The sequence below is a fragment of the Anabrus simplex genome, chromosome 5 (genome assembly GCF_040414725.1).
Source record: "Anabrus simplex isolate iqAnaSimp1 chromosome 5, ASM4041472v1, whole genome shotgun sequence".
In the NCBI taxonomy this organism is placed as follows: Eukaryota; Metazoa; Arthropoda; class Insecta; order Orthoptera; family Tettigoniidae; genus Anabrus; species Anabrus simplex.
This window is the reverse complement of record NC_090269.1, coordinates 282435844-282459529: the sequence shown is the minus strand read 5'-3', so window position 1 is coordinate 282459529 and position 23686 is coordinate 282435844. Positions and strand designations below refer to the sequence as shown.

General features: G+C 41.3%; 1 protein-coding gene across 1 annotated transcript in view; it reads left to right on the top strand.

The window, feature by feature from the left end:
• Positions 1 to 23686, top strand: part of Fkbp14 (peptidyl-prolyl cis-trans isomerase Fkb14) — a 287601-nt gene that overhangs the window by 253744 nt on the left and 10171 nt on the right. The window contains exon 3 of the mRNA XM_067148519.2: positions 11909 to 12021. Coding sequence (XP_067004620.2) covers positions 11909 to 12021 — 113 coding nt within the window. The remainder of the gene's footprint in view (positions 1 to 11908; positions 12022 to 23686) is intronic.

The window sequence follows — 23686 nt, the reverse complement described above, 5'->3', positions numbered from 1 at the left end:
ACAATAGTCTCACCGAGCTCGATAGCCGCAATTGCGTAAGTACGGCCAGTATCCAGTATTCAGGAGATAATGGGTTCAAACCCCACTGTCGGCAGCCCTGAAGATGGTTTTCCGTGGTTTCCCATTTCCACACCAAGCAAATGCTGGGGCTGTACGTTAATTAAGACGACGGACGCTTCCTTCCCACTCCTAGCCCTTTTCTGTCCCATCGTCGCCATAAGACCTATGTGTTGGTGCGATGTAAAGCAATTTGCAAAAAAAAAATAGTCGCCAAATATTCATGAATACTCTGAAGTTTGTTGTACTTTTTTAAGTTACTATATGTCGGACCGACAGAGATGGATCTTATGGCGACGATGGGAAAGGAAAGGGTTAGGAGGGGGAAGGAAGTAGCCGTGGCCTTAATTAACGTACAGCCCCAGCATTTGCCTGATGTAAAAATGGGAAACCACGAAAAACCACCTTCAGAGCTGCCGACCCTGAGGCTCGAGCTCACAATATCTCCCGAATACAAGCTCGCAGCTACATGCCCCAAAGCGCATGGCCAACTCGCTTGGTGTGTAATACTTTTGATTCGAATAATAATGTTATTTATTTCTGAATATAAATCCAACACCTGTTCGTAAAAGTTTAAATAATGACAGCGTTTAACCATTTCCGAATGGTTACCGTCATTATAAATGACAGGAAATCGTGATAAAAGGCTATTTCTTTCATATCAGCAAAGTGTTGTTATGAAGCAAACACGACAAACGTATTCTTTGAACCTTCTTTTCCAGTTAGTCACGCGTCAACCTGGTCAATATTTACACATCACTGGGCAATGCCCTCTAAGGAAATTTCTCAGCAGATTCCTATGAGTTAACATGACAAAAACAGAGCGAGTGGTATCCCGTCTTCAAGACTGCCGACAGTGGGGCTCTAATTCACCATCTCCCAAATGCAAGCGTACATCTACACGACCTGCACCATGTGCGAACTCGCTCGGTAATAAAACAAATTTGCGGTGCAACAGCCCGCTACGGCCTTGGCCTGCCAAGACCACTGTTGCCCATCCAGATAGCCTGCAGTTACTGAAATTTCACGTGATCAACATGACAATATCATCAGCCGTATTGCTTGTCTTTCTTGACCGGGTACGCTGCTTCTCGTATCAGGCAGTTCCCCAATTGGTCTCACGAGGCTGAGGAATGGACCTGTTTCAGCCCTCAGTCCAGAATTTAGATTCCTGTACTGCTGGGAATCGAATCCTAGTGTAGGAAGCAAGCAAGCACCACGGGGATGACTTGCTCGGTATGATAGGAGATATTGGGAAATAGTTTCACTTTTGGCCCTTCAGCTTGTATGAACATAATCTAGACAAGGGCATAAAATATTTTTAGTATATTTTCAATACACTACATTGTTGCAAAGATATTTCCAAAGCATACCATTGCTTTCTTTCTTTCTTTTTTAATTTTTTTATTTTTGCTAGTGGCTTTACGTCGCACCGACACAGACAGGTTTTATGGCGACGATAGGATAGGAAAGGGCTAGGAGTGGGAAGGAAACGGCCGTGGTCTTAATTAAGGTGCAGCCCCAGCATTTGCCTGGTATGAAAATGGGAAACCACGGAAAACCATCTTCAGGGCTGCTGACAGTGGAATTTGAATCCACTATCTCCCGGATGCAAGCTCACAGCTGCACGCCCTTACATTCAATGTCAATTTTATTGATAGTGTAAACTTCAGTTTTCACTGTATAAAGTTCAGTTTTTCTTTAAATACGGGAATAATAATAAAATACAGAGGTAATGTCGAACATCAAAGGTGATACGGCACAACTAAACACCAAATATGGAACGGTAAACCGTGTTAATAAATTGAAATACCTTGGGGAATGGATACAGCAAAATGGACAAAGAGGCCATAGCAGCAAGAATCAAGAAAATGGAAATCACTTTCCAGACCACCTGCAACATAAACAACAGAAAGTGCTTTTCTCTGAACACAAAAGTTCGTCACTACAACGCTGTCATCAAACCAGTATCGCTGTATGCATCTGAATGCCTTATCCTGTCCGAAAAATGTTTGCTGGCGGATTTAGAGAGGAAAGAAAGATCCTACACACCATACATGGCCCAAACTACAAAAATGGCATCTACATTGGAAAATCGAGGCAAGATAGAGAAGATCGTCGCCATAAGACCAATCTGTGTCAGTGCGACGTAAAGCCACTAGCAAAATAAATAAATAAATAAATAAATAAATAAATAAATAAATAAATAAATAAATAAATAAATAAATAAATAAATAAATAAATAAATAAATAAATAAATAAATAAATAAATAAATAAATAGAGAAGATCACAGACACAATGCGTAAAGGCAGAGTTCGCTCTTACGGTCATACACGACGGATGATCGACTCTGAATGGACGAAACGTATCTTCAGTAGATTTGACCTAAAACCAAAAACGGCAATGCCATGGTACATTAATGTCAAGAAAGATCTTACAGAACTGGGCATACAAGCAGAAGATGCACAAGACCGAAATCTTTTCAGAGCAGCCATCAAGACTTTTGGGACTTTCCGGGACGAAAAACGGGCAACTGGTGCGAAATGGACAGCAGAACGTCGTGCTAAACACAGTGAGCTAATGAAGACGAAGTGGATCACGCGAAAAATGAATAAATGCCAGAATGTAGAGTGAGGCTTATCGTGGTCCCTAGTTGGCCGATTAGCGAAATTGAATGAATGAATGAATGAATGAATGAATGAATTAATGAATGAATGAATGAATGAATGAATAATGTTTGCTTTACCAATTTCCTCTAGCATTTGCGTCACCCTGTCCTATGCTAAACTTTTCGTCTCTTCGAACTATTATCTTTGTCACAGTCTTATCTTGAGCTCCTGCCAATCTTACCTTACACATACTTCCCTACAAAACAAAGTGAACTAGTCCTGAACGTCTCAAGATGTGACCTACCAATCTATTTCTTCTTCTGGTAAAGTTTTGACAAGTCGTCGTGTTCTCGTTGTGTGATACGCTCTACCAACCACACAGTTTGACGTCTTCCGAAGAGCCATATTTCATTCCTCTTCCTGCACAATTCCATGCCTATTTCCACTCCAATGTAATATTATACTTCAAACAAACTCTCTCAAAGAATTGCAATAATACGTTCAACTGAACCTCTATTACTTGCATTTTCGACACCTTGAAATAGTTTTTATTCACCAAAATCATATCTCAGCTACCGAGTGCAGACAATTGGATAAGACGCCATTTAGACCGCATGCATATCTGCTGTGACGTTTTGTTTCACTCTTTCATATTGAGCGATTGACTGCCGAGTTGTCCGACTCATTGGCTGAATGGTCAGCGTACTGGCCTTCGGTTCAGAGGGTCCTGGGTTCGATTCCCGGCTGGATTGGGAATGTTAACCTTAATTGGTTAATTCCAATGGCCCGGGGGCTGGGTGTTTGTGCTGTCTCCAACATCCCTGCAACTCACACACCACACACCACTATCCTCCACCACAATAACACGCAGTTACGCAGTTACCTACACATGGCAGATGCCGCCCATCCTCTACCTTACAAGGGCTCCATCCGGCTAGAAATAGCCACACGAAATTATTATTATTACTGCCGAGTTTAAGTTAAAAAGAAATGGCGTATGGCTTTTAGTGCCGGGAGTGTCCGAGGACATGTTCGGCTCGCCAGGTGCAGGTCTTTCGATTTCACTCCCTTAGGGGACCTGCGCGTCATGATGAGGATGAAATGGTGATGAAGACGACACATACACCCAGTCCCCGTGCCAGAGAAATTAACCAATTATGGTTAAAATTCCCGACCCTGCCGCGAATCGAACCCGGGACCCCTGTAACCAAAGGCCAGCACGCTAACCATTTAGCTATGGAGGCGGACGAGTTTAAGTTAATATTAATGGATACACGCCGATATTGTACAACACCGGGCGAGTTGGCCGTGCGGTTAGAATCGCGCGCCTGTGAGCTTGCATCCGGGAGCCCTGAAGATGGTTTTCCGTGGCATTTCACACCAGGCAAATGCTGGGGCTGTACCTTAATTAAGGCCACGGCCACTTTCTTCCCATTCCTAGGCCTTTCCTCTCCTATCGTCACCATAAGACCTATCTGTGTCGGTGCGACGTAAAGAAAATAGCAGAAAAAAAATTGTACAACGAGAAACTCCGCATTTAAAAAACAAACTATCTCTGGTGTATTTGAGGCGGTTATCTTGGGTTCCGTAGGTTGATATTCTACTACTAATCTACAGAGGGAGATTACAGTAGTTTACTTGCGTCTCTGTCTTCTTAAATGTTTCGCTTACTCAAAGATTTAGTTACATCCATGGCCCTTACATTTTGTATAAATCCAAATTTGTAATATTATTCACAGGACACAATTTGACAGTGTTCACGGCTTAGTAATACCGGAGAAGAGCAAGTTCATGCAGTTCCTATATTTGAAACGATCATATTTATTTTCTTCGAAGAAAGTACTTTTGCTGTTGGTAGATTAATTTTTTTCGTACAATTTGCTTTACGTCGCACCGACACAGATAGGTCTTATGGCGACGATGGGGTAGGAAAGGGCAAGGTGTGGGACTGAAGCGACCGTGGCTTTAATTAAGGAACAGCCCCTGCATTTGCCTGGTGTGAAAATGTGAAATCATTGGAAACAATCCCCAGGTCCCCCGACAGCTACTCGCTCGGTGATTACCTTTTATATCGTCAGTTGTTTTATATTAATATTGGCCATTTTACCTCTCAAATAGCAAAAATCCACCTGCTTCGTCTAAGATTTCGTTGTCTGATCTGATATTTGCCTGACGTTGACTACTTACTAGCTGTTGGTTAGTTTAGTCTAGCGGAGATGAGAACCTAAAGTTATTGAAATGACGTATTAATTTTTCGGGATCCATGTAGTCAGCTGTATCTACAGTCAGGTGAATATATTGTTACGTGCCAGCCCTGTCGTAGCCCCTTCTGTTCTTCCTAAAAGGGATGAATAAGCCAGGCCGGTGACCTTCCAGCCAGCCGGAGGACATGCTCTCTATTGTGCTTTCGTCTGGTTTCCCCGTGTGCCTTCTCGAAGACGAAACAAGAATGTACCGTCTCTAGCCGAGCCCCGAAGGTTCTACTACTCCATCATCATGAGATAAAAAGGCAGTTAACCGCGATCAGTGAGTCAGAAGTAGTTTCGTAGCTTTACATAGGTTTCACTCTGTACTTCCTCAAAGTTTATATCAAGCGGAATATGTCTGGATAGGACGAGTAAAACTGGACGTTAAATTTAGAGTGGAAGGCTTCGCAGCTGTTATTAGTGCGCTCACAGCTGCCAATGAACTCTCCCTCCCCACTTGGTCGGCGGAAAGTCACTGTCGTCCTGAACTTGGTGCTAGAGTAAGTAATCAAAAAAGTCATCCAGCTGTTGATGTGAAGTCATGAGGTCAACACGACAGTTTTCTACTTGAAAAAGTCACAGTAGAGAAGAACCGAATAAACTTTTTTTTTTTTTTTTTACAATTTGTTTTACGCCACACCGAGACAGATACGTCTTATGACGACGATGGCATAGGAAAGGGCTAGGAGAGGGAAGGAAGTGGCCGTGGCCGTAATTAAGGTACAGCCCCAACATTTGCCTGGTGTGAAAATAGGAAACCATCGAGAACCATCTTCAGATTTGCCGACAGTGGGTTTCGAACCCACTATATCCCGAATGCAAGCTCAAAGCTACGCGCCCCTTACCGCACGGCTAACTCGCTTGGTCACAACCTTTTTCATTGCCGGTTGTAATATTGGCATTATCTTAAATCGAATTTACTAAGTGTCTGCTTTCATGAAAATAAACTCCAAACACAAAAGCATATAAACATTGTAATTTCTTGTATAATGGTTTATTACAATAAATGACAATGGAGATTCTGATGGTTATATGACATCCAGGTAAAGACCGGACACGCGGGAATCAACTTGCATACTACTTAATCCGCAAGGGACGCAACTCAAACACCGTCTGCTCCAATAATAAAAGATGGAATTACATTTCAACGTAATGAATGTCTATCATACAAAAACCCTGTACTTTTATTGCAAAATTGATTCAGTCAAAATAAACCAACCAAGTCACTGAAATCACAATCAGCCATAATGAACCAAGTGCTGGCAAGGTCTTAGTAAATGGAAAATTATTATTCATAACTTTTTTACACCATTGTTGTTTCTAAAACCTGTGTAAGTATGATTATAATTATACTAGAAAACGTACAGTTACAAAATATAACTGTCTTCAAAGAACATCCATAACTAAAGTTTAACATGATTTTCCTCCAAAATAAATTTGTACTTCAGTATGGGTTGGGAAGAATTGAGAGAAAGAAGAAGAGCTGCTCGACTAAGTGGTATGTTCCGAACTGTCAGCGGAGAGATGGCGTGGAATGACATTAGTAGACGAATAGGATTGAATGGCGTTTATAAAAGTAGGAAAGATCACAATATGAAGATAAAGTTGGAATTCAAGAGGACAAACTGGGGCAAATATTCATTTATAGGAAGGGGAGTTAGGGATTGGAATAACTTACCAAGGGAGATGTTCAATAAATTTCCAGTTTCTTTGAAATCATTTCGGAAAAGGCTAGGAAAGCAACAGATAGGGAATCTGCCACCTGGGCGACTGCCCTAAATGCAGATCAGTATTGATTGATTGATTGATTGATTGATTGTTCTTTCCCCTCATGGTTTATCGTTTTTTCGGTGTCGCGAAGATGGGAAAGGGCAAGGATTGGGGAGGTAGTGGCCGTGGTTTTAATTAAGGTACAGCCCCAGCATTTTTCTGGTGTGAAAATGGGAAAGCACGGAAAACCATTTTCAGGGCTGCCGACAGTGGGATTGGAAACTGTCATCTCCCAAATGCAAGCTCACAACTACGCGATCCTAACCGCACGACCAACTCGCTCGGTGTTTCAGTATGGATTTCCAACGGCCAATTTTTGAATAGTCAGTAAAATAAACATGAAATTGTTGAGTGGTGTTAATTGTTGTTTTAAAGGGCAAAACAACATGGTTATCAACCCTGGTGTTCGAGATGATATTTTCATTTCTTTCCCTGCGTGAAAGCATAACGTGGTTCTTCGAAGAGAAAGTGTATGCAGTACTTCGACCCGAAAAAGAGCGTGTATTTATTTATTTATTTATTTATTTATTTATTTATTTATTTATTTATTTATTTATTTATTTATTCTCTAAAGGTTATACGGTATACACCATGTCGATACAACCACTCTTTTCCATCTTCTGTTGCTCGTTTCAACTTGAGTAATTTTCACTCCCCATTCTCCTTCCTATGTTCTCCAGATACTACAGTATTTCCTAAATCGACCTCTCCCTCTCTTCCCTAACACTTTGACTTTCAAAATATTAGTGATGAAGATGATATTTCTATTGATATTCAGTGATCTCACATAAAAATAATCCTTACATTTCCTTTAACAATCTTCTGCCCATTTCTTTCTTCAGTTCAGCTCGTTCTTGTCATTTTGCGCCATATCCACATTTCTTCTGCTACAAAGTAGTTCTTCTATTTTCCCAATGTCCAGATTTCGCCACCATACAACAATATGCTCCATACAAATTATTTTACGAACAAGTTTTTAATTATGTTAATGTGCTTACTGATAATTTGTTGTTGTTGTTGTTGGCATAAATGCCTGATTTGCCAAGGGTGGATCATGGGAGACTACTGGCAAAAATAAGAGCAATTGGACTAGACAAAAGAGTGACTGAATGGGCTGCTATATTTCTAGAAAATAGATCTCAGAGAAGTAGAGTAGGTGATGCTTTATCTGACCCTGTAATAATTAAGAGGGGAATTCCTCAAGGCAGTATTATCGGACTTTTATGTTTTCTAATATATATATAAATGCCTGCTGTCATTTCTTGATGGATACAGTACTTTTGCATCCATCCCTTGGCACAGGCCAGAGCAAAGTGTAGCTTCCACTGAAGTCCCAGTCTCATCCATGGCTGTGACAATATGGAAGCTGCTGGGGTATGGGTGGTGCTGATTAATGACATTCAGAGCACAACCAGTGTCTCAGAGTGTCATGAAAGGTGTTGCTCATAGGGTTAGTTGTGCTACAATAGCACTGTCTGGCCCAGTGAGGAAAGCAATGGCAAACTACCTCACTCCTCATCTTGCCTAGTACGCCTCATTTTGGTACTGCCATTGGTTTTTGTGGTTTCCCTATAACTGCATAGCCTTTGGTGATGCTATTTGAGGATCCAACCAGCCTCTGGGCTGATGACCTAACAGACAGACATAAATGATATGAGTAAAGGAGTGGAATCAGAGGTAAGGCTTTTTGCGGATGATGTTATTCTCTGTAGAGTAATAAATAAGTTACAAGGTTGTGAGCAACTGCAACGTGACCTCGAAAATGTTGTGAGATGGACAGCAGGAAATGGTATGTTGATAAACGGGGTTAAAAGTCAGGTTGTGAGTTTCACAAATAGGAAAAGTCCTCTCAGTTTTAATTACTGCGTTGATGGGGTCAAAGTTCCTTTTGGGTATCATTGTAAGTATCTAGGTGTTAATATAAGGAAAGATCTTCATTGGGGTAATCACATAAATGGGATTGTAAATAAAGGGTACAGATCTCTGCACATGGTTATGAGGGTGTTTAGGGGTTGTAGTAAAGATGTAAAGGGGAGGGCATATAAGTCTCTGGTAAGACCCCAACTAGAGTATGGTTCCAGTGTATGAGACCCTCACCAGGATTACCTGATTCAAGAACTGGAAGAAATCCAAAGAAAAGCAGCTCGATTTGTTCTGGGTGATTTCCGACAAACGAGTAGCGTTACAAAAATGTTGCAAAGTTTGGGCTGGGAAGACTTGGTAGAAAGGAGACGAGCTGCTCGACTAAGTGGTATGTTCCGAGCTGTCAGCGGAGAGATGGCGTGGAATGACATTAGTAGACGAATAAGTTTGAGTGGCGTTTATAAAAGTAGGAAAGATCACAGTATGAAGATAAAGTTGGAATGCAAGAGGACAAACTGGGGCAAATATTCATTTATAGGAAGGGGAGTCAGGGATTGGAGTAACTTACCAAGGGAGATGTTCAATAAATTTCCAATTTCTTTGAAATCATTTAGGAAAAGGCCAGGAAAACAAGAGAGAGGGAATCTGCCACCTGGCGACTGTCCTAAATGCAGATCAGTATTGATTGATTGAAGGCTATTCTTATCTTCACTTCCATCATGCATCTGTAAAACTAGTCGGCCTATGTCAGGTCCTACTATGGTTTCCTTGGTAGATACAGACGAAAGAAAGTAACTTATTAAACTCTACTAAATTAGACCGAAGGAAAAGTTACAGAACTGTATTATTTCATTGAAACCTCTCTTCAGTGGAGTAAAAAATTCAGACAAGCTACTTCATCATAAATAGGAAATACATTACTTATTTTAAAGAGCTTACTAAGGAACGCCAGACTGCTTCCTTATTCTCTTTTTAACTTGTCCTAAGTTAACGAACGATGTGTTATGCTTGAGTCAGCGTTAGAACAAAGAACAGATTTTCGCTGTTTCAGCAAACTGTTACACGGCAGCCTATCACAAGTTTCTTCATAAACACGGCAAACTGCAGCGGCAGGTCTGCTAACTCGGGCTCCAGGGAACACTTTTTGATGATGGCTTCCGAGCCTAGTTTCTTTACTCATTTTCGCAAAAAGACTTCCGAGACTTGGATAAAATATAATTAAATATTTTCTTTAAGAAAGGAAGACCCCCTAACTACCATGCTTCGATCTTGGCATTATATCAGATTAATTCCCTGAGTTTATAAATGTGGATTACTCTGCTACAGTTAATGTTGGATGTACTCCTCGAACGTATTATTATTATTATTATTATTATTATTATTATTATTTTATTATTAGTAGTAGTAGTAGTAGTGTAACTGTTCGCTCTCCTCATCAAGACACTTGGGGAGATGAAAGTTATTACCTTGGGACACATGAATATCAAATAAACTATATGTGGCTTGCCCGCAAATTGCCACGCAAATAGAAACAATTAACATTCCATGGTTTCCCATTTCTCTATGTGATGTTTGGGCGCCAGGGTTACAGTTTTAAACAAAACTGTAAACCAAAATTTATATTTACTAGCATAGACACTTATACTTAAATCACAGGGGTAGGATTTTAAATAATTAACCATTAAGTATCGCTTAAGAAAGAAAATTAACGCAATATAAAATACAAATGAATTTATTATACAAAAAAATTCGATGAATCAGAAAAGTTCCTTAAAGCGTGGAGGAATTTAGAATTTAAAATCACGGGAATAGAACCAGCTTTTGGGTGGTTAGGCCGTGTGCATTTAGCAGAGTTTCGTCCAGACGTGCCATTTGGACTCATCAGCTGGAATGGCACGCCCCTCCAGGACTCTGCTTAGCAGTGGCAGACCAAACTGTGTGGCCCCACCGTGTTAGCAAATCTAGTTTGCTAACCTGCTAAAGGAGAAACAAGTTCTCCGTTGATGAGTCCAAATGGCACGTCTGGACGAAACTCTGCTAAATGCACACGGCCTAACCACCCAAAAGCTGGTTCTATTCCCGTGATTTTAAGATCTGCGGCCGTGAAAGCCTTTTTTTGATAATTTAGAATTTACTTTACTGAATTTACTAATTGCTTGCTTTATCTAATTGAAGCTCACCAATTGCAGCTTCCATTGAAGTCATCTGGTTTCCGTGGTTACTCGTTCTCTTCTTCTCGATGTAGAATTTGCTCCATGGACATCCTTCCTTCCTTCTCTGATATGGTACGGGCTATCTGGACTAGCACTCCCTAATTGCCTAGTCTTTAAATTAGACATTGGCCCTATACTTGTAAAAACTGATCAGCGTTGATCGTATGAGGAGAAAATTCAGAGATATGAATATTTCCATATTAGTAGAAATCTCAATCCAACTGAGCTATACTATTTATACGGTACAGACTTGTACCAAATTCCGTAGACTTGAACTAAACATAGTTCTTCGTCCAGAATATTTACTGAATATAACACAAGCCGTAAGCTTGTTTCGTCTCACGCAGATCCGATAACATAACCGCAGCTCAGTACTGTATCGAAGCGATAACACATTGTACAAAAATAACTATGTCGCGGAGCGACCACACACTGTTTCAAAAATCAATAACGTCGTTCACAGCAGATGTTGTAGTTAGGTTCACAGCAGTAGTAGTAGTTAGGTTCTCGTAGTTAGGATCTGTTCTCGTGGTGAGAATCTCTATATATCCGGGCTCACCCCCACTCTTGGTAACAGTTCAATCTCAAAACTCATATACAACGAAGTATCTGATTCGTAGATCGATTTATCAACTCCCCTTCTCTTGTATCTTGACAAGTCCAGTAGGCGTGGCGATGATGTAGCTGACCAGCTTGCAAGCCTCGCGCGCGGGTCGCTGTTTACTAGTCTTGGCTCATGAGTTGAACCCATGAGTCATGTAATTTTCCACGGTCAAGAATAACCTTTTCCGTATACACTAATATGAGATGAAATGACATCTATATTTCAACATATTAACCAAATCCAATACATAATAAATTCCTATCTTTCATAATATAATAATAAATGATGTTATAATATATACAATATGATTGCAAAAACCTTATTTACAAATGCTTGACGTAGAATACATATGTTATTACGAATAATTGCCGATGGCGGATAAACTTGATATCAAATGATATCGCGTAAAATAATATTATATTAAATTAGTAGGGCTGGAGAAGCCTGGACGGTTACAGTAGTAGTATTAGTATTATTATACTCCTTTTACCTGTATTACATGTGATTTATTAATGTCTAAAATCCAACGTTTCTTTTCCCCATAGATGCCACTCTCCACTTCGAAGTAGAACTCATCAGCCTCGGAGATTCTCCTCCAACTGTGAACGTATTCAAAGAGATCGACGCTGACCAGGACAAGATGCTCTCTAGAGAGGAGGTAAGATCTTGGGAATAACATGCTGACCAATAATGTGCCTATTATCGTTATTTTTTTATAACAGGATATGAAACAAGCAAAAACTAAAAAGGTCCATCTCAGCCATCTTCGTAGTAGTTTCCCACTTCTCCTCCGGGCAAATCCGCTGCCTTCCCTCTTCCTTGTCTATCCCTTCCAATCTTCCCATGCCCCCACAAGACCCTTGTTCAGTATAGCAGGGGAGGCTGCCTGGGCGAAGTACTGGTCCTCCTGCCCAGTTGTATACCCGGCCCAAAGTCTCATGCTCCAGGACACTGCCCTTGAGGCGGAAGGGGCGGGTTCCCTCGCTTAGTCCAAGGGAAAAACCAACCCTGGAGAGTAAACGAATTAAGAAATAAATAAATAAAATGATATGGATTGTGCACTACGTAATAATTTCCTGTTCTGCTATAGTCACTGTCCTTTATTTTCATAAAAAAGTGTTAAAATTGTCATCGTTAGCTGATGCAGGTTTGGTTTACAGGATAAGGACCGCCGCTCTGATTGGTTCTTTTTAGATAATTATTAGCTTTCCTCCTGATTCGTGCGAGTTCACTTTCTGGCCCTGCCATAAAAGATTTCAATTCTAAATTTAGTATGAAGACCGGAACAGGTTACAAGCAAGCCCCTAAGATTAAGAACTAACGAAAAAAACTGGAATGCATACCAATTTCGTTAGAAAAAATTACTGAGAAGAGAACAATATACATTTTTATATCAACTGAATTGAAAGTATTCAGGCTCCCTAGGCCTTTTCAGTCGTAAAATTACCAGCAGTTCGCCCGATTGTGGTAGCAGACCCTTCAGTTGGATTGCTGCTGCACCTTTCCAAGACGCTGGTGGCTACTTCGCCGTTGAGACACCACAGAATAATAATAATAATAATAATAATAATAATAATAATAATAATAATAATAATAATAATAATAATAATAATAATCCGAAGCACGTGCAGTGATAGAGAGAGTACTAACGGAGATGTGTTCACCTACTTCGTCCATTTATTTTTCGTTGCGGCTTCTCAAACTTATATCGGGGTCGCTTTCAATTTCTGTGTAAGATGAAAGGTAAACATAACGGCTTCTTCTTTGTGCTTGCCTAATTGAATTAGAGCCAGAGTCCACTCTCTGGATCTAAGATCGCCTTTTGACACAGTTTAACGGTCTTTGGTGCTTATGGGAGCCAGCGTTTATGGTGTCTTGTTAACGTACGATAGTTACTGGCAGGAAACTTTTAGGTTATAATTAATTACAGGATGTCCCTGAAAAAAAAAAAAGTTCCAATATTTACAGAGGAGTCAGCACCCAACAAGTGAAGGAAGGTCCTATAATCTCTGGTCGCAAACCCAATTTCTTCGTAGCTATGGTCCGCTAGCATCAATGATCATCATGACTTAGACTTTCACAACATGTGCTCTATGTCATCGCCATCCATTGCAGTGCAGCCTTTCACCCTACGTCGCATGGAATCACGCACGCATTCGTTGGAGCACCTCTGACTGTTACCGGATTGCATCACAGGCATTGAACACGCGTGCTCGTAGAGTATCTACATCATTTATGGGGACCGCATAAACCATGATCTTTACATGTCCCCAAAGCCAAAAGTTAAGGTCGAACGGGCAGGCCAAGGTACTGGTGCTCCTCGACCAAACTATCGCTCATAGATGATCCGTGTTAGGTGTCGCGTAACACTACGATCATTATTTTTTTTCTTTGCTATTTGTTTTACGTCGCGCCGACACCGATAGGTCTTATGGCGACGATGGGACAGGAAAGGCCTAGGAATGGGAAGGAAACGGCCGTGGCCTTCATTAAGGTACAGACCCAGCATTTTCCTGGTGAGAAAATGGGAAACCATCTTCAGGGCTGCCGACAGTGGGGTTCGAACCCACGATCTCCCAGATGCGAGTTCACAGCTGCGCGCTCCTAACCGCACGGTCAACTCGCCCAGTATGCTACGATCAAAATGGTCCGGTGCCCCATCATAATAACATCATGACACAATACGCTAGTAGGTTTACGACCAATGTTTAGGTAGGAACATATATCCGTCTTTTGTTGCATACAACCTCCGTAAATTATTGGAACATCGTGTCATTGATGGTAGTTAAAGCGGACCAAAACTCCGGAGATACTGTGTTTGCGACCAATGTTCATAGGACCTTCTTTCCTTTGTTTGTTATATATTGGAACCTTTTTTAATGACACACTGTACAGAAGATGAGGACATGTTGGTGACGACTTTCTTGTAGTTTTTCGTGTATTGGGGTAACATCTTTCGTATCAGTCATCATTGATCTGCATTTAGGGCTGACGCCCAAGTGGCAGATTCCCTATCAGTCGTTTACCTGTCTTTTCTAAAATGATTTCAAAGAACTCGGAAGTGTATCGAACATTTATCTTGATAAATTTTTCCAGTCCCTAATTTTTCTTCCTATAATTGAATATTTGCTCCAATTTGTCCTATTGAATTCCAATGTTATCTTCATACGAGGGCCATCCGGAAAGTAGTACCCGTTAGCGCCGCATGAAGCGCTGATGACTCGGTTAGCCGCTGGGCAAGGTCAGACCGCGTCAGTGGCTTGTCTGCCTGCTCTGTGCGAGGTGATTATTTTATTATTTTATTATTGTAAAATATTTGTGTAGTACTGGTGTAGTAGAGGTATCCGTAGAAACTCGTACTAAAATACTGTTATTGTAATTAGAATAGGCTTAATTGCAGTTTGGAATTGTGTAGTTCTTGTGTAGGCTATTACTTTCGATATTCAGTAATTAACAGCAGTTTTTATCCTGTCAGGGGTTGTAGGATAAAAAAAATAGAGCACGACTAAGTAGTATTGTAGTGTAGTCGTATATTAATTACCTTATTGTTGTGTACTATCCCAGACAATATATCCCTCCGTTCATTTATTTTTTGCAAATAAGTTATTTTATTTTTAATTTCATTTCCCCCCCCCCCCCCCGTAAAGAATGGCTAAGGAGCGCGAGTGTAGTTTCTGTGGGTGTGGCGAGGCATTGAGGGGTATGAGGGAGGAGTTGGAAAGTTTGAGGGAGATAATTAGGATTCTCACAGAAGACAGGAAGGAAGATAGGACTCCCTCAAACAACGTACAGGTTACAGTAGGTGTACAAGAGGGAGGGGAAGGAAAGGGAGGAGTTGTAGAAGACAGGTGGTCTAATGTTCTAAGGGGAAGGAGATTGCAGGCTAAGAGCTCTATTCAGGATCAGAATTCAGGACAGGTGTCTGTGCAAAATCGGTACGAGTCACTCCAGGTAGAACAACAGAGGGAAGATGAGGGACAGGGAACTGTTGCTGAGATGTGTGGGAGTAGGAGGAAGGGAAAAGGTAGGAAAGGAAAATGTAGAGTAGATGATAGGAAAAGACAGGTGGAACAGGGTCATGGGAAGGAGAAAAGGGAGGAGGAAGTAGCTTCTGCAGTTATCAGGAAAGATAGGGCTGACCAGGAGGGGAGGGGATCAAACGAGGTGGGTAGGGTTGAGGCTCTGGTCATGGGAGATTCCATCGTTTGACACGTGGGGAAAGTGTGTGGAGGAAAGGGTACCAGGGTAGAGTGTTATCCAGGAATTAGGTTGAGGCAGATGTTGAGGAAAGTAGAAGAGAGGGGGGAGGGGAAGGAGAAGGTGGTAGTGTTTCACGTTGGTACCAACAACGTAAGGCAAGCTGATATAAGTACCAACATAGTTGGAGATGTGTGGGATCTGGTAAATGCAGCACGGGTGAAGTTTAAGAAAGCGGAGATTGTTATTAGTGGAATACTGTGTAGAAGGGATACTGACTGGAGGGTGATTGGGGATTTAAATGAGACTATGGAGTGGGTATGTGGGAAACTGGGAGTGAAATTTCTAGATCCAAATGGGTGGGTAGGAAATAGGGATCTGTGCTCAGATGGCCTTCATTTAAACCGCAGTGGTACGTATAAGTTAGGAAATTTGTTTGGAAGGGTAATAGGGAGGTACATTCAGGGAAACGGGATGGCCTAGGGAGCGGTGATACGGGAACAGGGAACTGGAAATCAAGTAGGGATGACATAAAATTGTTAGTGTTGAACTGTAGAAGTATTGTAAGGAAAGGAATAGAATTAAGTAATTTAATAGATATATATTCACCAGATATTGTAATAGGAGTTGAATCATGGCTGAGAAATGATATAATGGATGCAGAAATTTTCTCACGGCACTGGAGTGTGTATCGTAGAGATAGGATAGGAAGGGTGGGAGGCGGAGTGTTCATTCTGGTGAAAGAAGAATTTGTAAGCTACGAAAAAGTTAAAGATGAGACACATGAAATTCTAGGTGTAAGGCTCATTTCTAAAGATAATAGGCAACTTGATATATTTGGAGTGTACAGATCGGGAAAGGGTAGCACTGACGCGGATTCAGAATTATTTGATAGGATAGTCAGCTATGTGGGAAACGACATGGAAAGAAATGTGATTGTAGCGGGAGATCTGAATTTGCCAGATGTCAATTGGGAAGGAAATGCGAACGACAGAAAGCATGACCAACAAATGGCAAATAAGTTAATATGGGAAGGACAGCTGATTCAGAAAGTGATGGAACCAACCAGAGGAAAAAATATCCTGGATGTGGAGCTGATAAAACCAGATGAGCTCTATAGGGAAACTGAAGTAATAGATGGTATTAGTGATCATGAACCTGTTTTTGTGGTAGTTAAAAATAAATGTGATAGAAAGGAAGGTCTTTAAAGTAGGACTGTTAGGCAGTACCACATGGCTGATAAAGCAGGCATGAGGCAGGTTCTAAAAAGTAGCTATGATCGGTGGAAAACGGTAAATATAAATGTAAACAGACTCTGGGATGGGTTTAAAGAAATTGTTGAGGAATGCGAAAACAGGTTTGTACCATTAAGGGTGGTAAGGAATCGTAAAGACCCACCTTATTATAATAGAGAAATAAAGAGACTAAGAAGGAGGTGCAGACTGGAAAGAAATAGAGTTAGAAATGGCTGTGGAAGTAAGGAGAAATTAAAGGAACTTACTAGAAAATTGAATCTAGCAAAGAAGGCAGCTAAGGATAATATGATGGCAAGCATAATTGGCAGTCATACGAATTTTAGTGAAAAATGGAAGGGTATGTATAGGTATTTTAAGGCAGAAACAGGTTCCAAGAAGGACATTCCAGGAACAATTAATGAACAAGGGGAGTGTGTATGTGAGGATCTTCAAAAGGCAGAAGTATTCAGTCAGCAGTATGTAAAGATTGTTGGTTACAAGGATAATGTCGAGATAGAGGAGGAGACTAAGGCCAAAGAAGTAATAAAATTTGCATATGATAACAATGACATTTACAATAAGATACAAAAGTTAAAAACTAGAAAAGCGACTGGAATCGATCAGATTTCTGGGGATATACTAAAGACAATGGGTTGGGATATAGTACCATATCTGAAGTACTTATTTGATTATTGTTTGGTCGGAGGAGCTATACCAGATGAATGGAGAGTTGCTATAGTTGCCCCTGTGTATAAAGGAAAGGGTGATAGACATAAAGCTGAAAATTACAGGCCAGTAAGTTTGACATGCATTGTAGGTAAGCTTTGGGAAGGCATTCTTTCTGATTATATAAGACATGTTTGTGAAATTAATAAACTGGTTCGATAGAAGGCAATTCGGTTTTAGGAAAGGTTATTCCACTGAAGCTCAACTTGTAGGATTCCAGCAAGATATAGCAGATATCTTGGATTAAGGAGGTCAAATGGACTGTATCGCGATTGACCTGTCTAAAGCATTTGATAGGGTGGATCATGGGAGACTACTGGCAAAAATGAGTGCAATTGGACTAGACAAAAGAGTGACTGAATGGGTTGCTATATTTCTAGAAAATAGATCTCAGAGAATTAGAGTAGGTGAAGCTTTATCTGACCCTGTAATAATTAAGAGGGGAATTCCTCAAGGCAGTATTATCGGACCTTTATGTTTTCTTATATATATAAATGATATGAGTAAAGGAGTGGAATCGGAGGTAAGGCTTTTTACGGATGATGTTATTCTCTATAGAGTGATAAATAAGTTACAAGATTGTGAGCAACAGCAACGTGACCTCGAAAATGTTGTGAGATGGACAGCAGGCAATGGTATGTTGATAAACGGGGCTAAAAGTCAGGTTGTGAGTTTTACAAGTAGGAAAAGTCCTCTCAGTTTTAATTACTGCGTTGATGGGGTGAAAGTTCCTTTTGGGGATCATTGTAAGTATCTAGGTGTTAATATAAGGAAAGATCTTCATTGGGGTAATCACATAAATGGGATTGTAAATAAAGGGTACAGATCTCTGCACATGGTTATGAGGGTGTTTAGGGGTTGTAGTAAGGATGTAAAGGAGAGTGCATATAAGTCTCTGGTAAGACCCCAACTAGAGTATGGTTCCAGTGTATGGGACCCTCACCAGGATTACCTGATACAAGAACTGGAAATAATCCAAAGGAAAGCAGCTCGATTTGTTCTGGGCGATTTCCGACAAAAGAGTAGCGTTACAAAAATGTTGCAATGTTTGGGTTGGGAAGAATTGAGAGAAAGAAGAAGAGCTGCTCGACTAAGTGGTATGTTCCGGGCTGTCAGCGGAGAGATGGCGTGGAATGACATTAGTAGACGAATAAGTTTGAATGGCGTTTATAAAAGTAGGAAAGATCACAATATGAAGATAAAGTTGGAATTCAAGAGGACAAACTGGGGCAAATATTCATTTATAGGAAGGGGAGTTAGGGATTGGAATAACTTACCAAGAGAGATGTTCAATAAATTTCCAATTTCTTTGAAATCATTTAGGAAAAGGCTAGGAAAACAACAAATAGGGAATCTGCCACCTGGGCGACTGCCCTAAATGCAGATCAGTATTGATTGATTGATTGATTGATTGATTGATTGATTGATTGATTGATTGATTGAGGTTGCGTGACGCTAGCATTGCCTGTGTTGTGTCTGTGATCGTTTAAAATGTTTAAACAAATTGAGAACCCCGCCAGTTGTGAAGCGAGGGCCGTGATTAAATTTCTTAATGCACGAAACGTTCGACCTTGTGATATTAGACTAATCGCCAATTAACGGAGGTGTATGGAGACAATGTGATGGACGAGTCGTCTTTTCGGCGCTGGTCTCGCAACTTCAGCCTGGGGAGGGGGAATACACACGACGAGGAGCATTCAGGGAGACCATATGTCATTACAGACCAACTGCTGAGCGCAGTAGACGAATGCGTGAGGAACGATCGGTGCGTCACAATTGATGAACATTTTCCTAATGTGTCTCGATCAATTGTTCATGAAATTGTCAAAGACCATCTGCATTATTAAAAAATCTGTGCAAGGTGGGTCCCTCGCATGCTTACAGAGGAGCACAAAACCAAGCGTATGGCTACAGCACTGACGTTTCTGGGACGTTATTCCGATGAAGGAGACTCTTTCCTGACTCCCATCATTACTGGGGACGAAACATGGGTTTGTTATGCATCGCCTGAGAGTAAACGACAGTCTATGGAATGGCATCGTGCTCATTCACCAACCAAACCAAAAAATTAAAGACAGTTCTGTCCACCAGGAAACTCATGGCAACTGTTTTCTGGGATCGCCGAGGTATACTGCTCATTGATTTTATGGCCCGTGGAGACAATTAATGCTAATGCGTATTGTGAAACATTAAAGAAATTACGGCGGGCAATACAAAATTAACGGCGAGGTCTATTGTCTACAGGCGTCATTCTCCATGACAATGCCAGGCCTCATGCAGCTGCGATAACACAACAACTTTTGCAGCAATTCAAGTGGGAAACCTTCGACCATCCCCCGTATAGCCCGGACTTGGCCCCTTCGGAATTTCATCTCTTTACGGAGCTTAAAGACTTTCTGGCGGGAAAAAGATTTGAGAGCGATGAAGAACTTAAAAGAGCCGTGACTACGTATCTCAATACGCTGGCGGCGGAGAACTATGACGCTGGAACACAAAAACTAGTCCCACGTTATGACAAATGCCTAAATTTGCTTGGAGATTATGTGGAGAGGTAGTGTAAAGTATGCTCTTTCCAGTAAAAATGTGTATATTTGTTAATATTTACTCCTGTGCCTTTATTGCGCAAACGGGTACCACTTTCCGGATGGCCTTCGTATTATGTATTTTCGCCACACAAGCTTATTCGTCTACTGATGTCATCCCACGGCATCTCTCCCAGTGACAGCTTGGAACATACCGCTCAGTCGAGAAGCCCGTTTCTTTACTTCCAACTCTTCCCAGCACAAAGATTGCAAGATTTTCGTGACACTACTCTTTTGTTGGAAATCACCCGGAATAAATCGTGCTGCTTTGGATTTTTCCATTACACGTATCAAGTAACTTTAATGTGGGTTCCATACACTGAATCCTTAATATAATTGGAATCTTACCAGAGACTTGTACGCTCTCCCCTTTACATCTTTACTACAACCGTTGTAAATACTCTCATAACCATATGAAGAGATCTGTAACCTTTATTTATGATCTCGTTAATGTGATCACTCAAATGAAGATCCCCATGAGGTACTAATCACTCCCATCAACACAGTAATTAAAACTGAGAGGACTCTCCTCTTGGTAAAACTGACTTTTCATCCCATTTGGCATCATACCATTGTCTGCTGCCCCTTTCACATTGTCTTTTGAAGACTGATACATATTAAATAGGCCTACTACTTTTGCAGAGACGTGGGGTAGCGAACATAGCATACATCTCGCACGTGGCGTGCGCGCGTAGTGAACGCGTAGTAGTCGTTCTGTGTGGCCTCAGCTTCAGGCGGGCTAATGCGCACACATTCTTACGCCTCAATGTGAAGAGGATAAACGGCCTAAGTTACCTTAGTCACATTATATATCAGTTTAGCGTCTTAAATATTCATCTACTCGTTGCAAGTCTTCTTTTTGAGATATCGGCTATTTCTTCCATTACACACGCTCAACTGAACTGCACTGTTTTAGCTGTGTGCGCCACTGAGTCAACGGCAGCCGTCTATTCCAGTGGCAAGACACGGCTGTGAAAGGTGGAAGGTCTAATGGTCTTCTTCACGCCACTAAAGGAATGTGGCCCTACGGTTTTTTTGCCGTATGGTCGAAACGGTGTAGTGTGAAAGGAGCCTAAGTCTGCTGTTGAGTGACACAGTCCCACGGGCACAACAGACAGCTCGTTCGCCCCCAAACGAATAGCGATAAGCTCGGAATGCAAGGCCAGCCGAGTGCAAGAAAGTGGAGAAGCGGCCCGATGAAGAAACTGGAGTGTCGGCAGGAGAGCAGTGCATGCGCGAGGCCATGGTACGGCTGAAATCGGGCCCGTATACAATGACCATATAGGGGGAAAAAAAATTCTTTCGGATAGCATCATTGGTGATACAATATGGTGTAGGCGGGTGAAGCTGAATTACCAGCGCTTCTTTTTCTTCCACAACAAATAACCGATGCCCAGCGTTCTCAATATCTGGCTAGTTGTCAGCTCCCTTCAGAGCAAAGGACGGATCTCTCTCTGTTCGATACATTTTGGACTTCAAGTTCAGTAGCATAGCTAGGATTTCAGTTTGTGGGGGGCCTATTAAGGTAGTTCTTCATCCAGAATTTTATTTTGATAGGTGTCCAAACTTCCAGACTTTATGTGGTATAGAATACTTGAAAAGGAAATGAGTGTCTTTCGATCCAAATAAGAGTGGTGGATTGGTGCAGATTCCGGAAGCTAATAGCAGTTTTCTTCTTCTTCTTCCTCCTCAGATTTTCCCACACTTGTGGGGTCGCGAGTGCGAACTGTGTCGCACATGTAGATTTGGCCCTGTTTTACGACCGGATGCTCTTTCCGACGCCAGTCCTATATGGAGGGATGTACCGTAATCACTGTTGTGTGCTTCTTTGGTGGTTGGTAGTGTAGTTTATTGTCTGAATATGAAGAGGAAAGTGTTGGGTCCAACACCCAGTCTCCGAGCCAAAGAATTCATCAGACGGTCTATCTTCAGAAAAAGTTACTTATATGGCACAAAATTAGGAACTAACGTGCAGCTCACAATCCTGTCAAGTCTTCCCAACGCTGCAACTTAAACACAGTACATCTCACAACCATGGTACAACCCGAGGATCCCTAGGACATTGTTGTTTCCTGGAACCGATGTGCAAAAGCTGACACGATGTTGTAAGCTTGCAACTGTTTTTAGCCGTGGCCCCCGTTGTCTCTTCCAACTGACCTTTACAGTTCAACCTAATCTATGTACAAACTGAAAGGCAAAATGTTTTACAGTCCATACGAGATCATCGTAACTGATTTTAGGGTCTAACATGAATTAATCAAACGCGCAAAATCATTTTTAAAACACAGATACATCTTGGGAAGTAGGAATTATTGGCATTTGCACAACTTTTCAGCTGAAAACTCGTGTGAGGAAGGAAAGCATGCAGCGCCTCTAAACGGCTTCAAGCTTGAATGAAAGTAGGAAGAGCTATTTACCATAAGCCATGGGGATTGCGATAATATATGGCTAAGACTGGGAAGATGTACAGTTTAACCTATTTAATGTTTAACACTGATTTTTCTGTAAATAAAATTAAAAAACGGTTTAACGACGTACTAACTTACACAAGTTTTCGGTGACGCAATGGTGAGACAGGAAACGGTTAAATCTGAGAAGGTTGCGACCGGAGTTTTCATTAGGTCCAGGTCTGACATTTATGTGGTCTGAAAAGGGAAAAATACAGAAAACGATCTTCAGAATTTCCGAGGTTGGGGCTCGAACCCACTGTCTTCTGAATGCAAGCTTACAGCTATACGACTCTTACCGTGCAGCCGAAGCGCATGTTAGGTTTAGATGAAAGCGATCATGGCCTTAAGGAAGTTACAACCCCATACTAGGGTTAACTTCTTAAAGACAGAGCGGGTTGGCTACGTGGTTTGATAACGTGTGTTAGCTTGCATTCCGAAGATAGTGTGGGTTCGAACCCTATTGTCGGCAGCCGTTGCCCATCTTCACACCAGGCAAATGCTAGGGGTGTATATTAAAGAGCATAGTTGCTTATAATTCCTATCCTATCGTAGCCATAAGATCTTTCTGTATCGGAGCGACGTAAAAAAAAATATAAAAACGTTCTTAAGGATTAAATACAGCAGACGGTGCGGATAAAATTCATTTGTCACCCAAGTGTATGGGTTCTCACCACTGTAGCTGGTGCTTTACCGTGCTCAGTGGTTCAAATTCTATTTTCGTCACGAGCTTTGGTTTAGGTCTCTCCCCTCTCTCTTATTCCTGTGGCTACAGAGAGTTGCCGCGCTCAATTAGTTTCCAACTGACATCAATGAAAACTGTTTCATTGTGTTTACTTGCTTATATTGATTGCCTTTGACGATATTTGATGTTGTCTGCTCCAATCATCGGGCAGGCTGTCTCAAATATACTTCACCAAACACATTCTATCGATACGAACGTGTACATTTTCAAATTACATTTGATTCTCGAATATTCGTGGACTATCTGGAGGAATACCTGTAAATAAATAAATAAATAAATAAAATAAAATAAAAATACGTTTCATTAACTACAATTACGCCTTCGCTGGCGAGATGTAGTGTTTACAGTGCACTATGTCGTCTGGTATGGGCCAGAACAAATTTGTTACTTT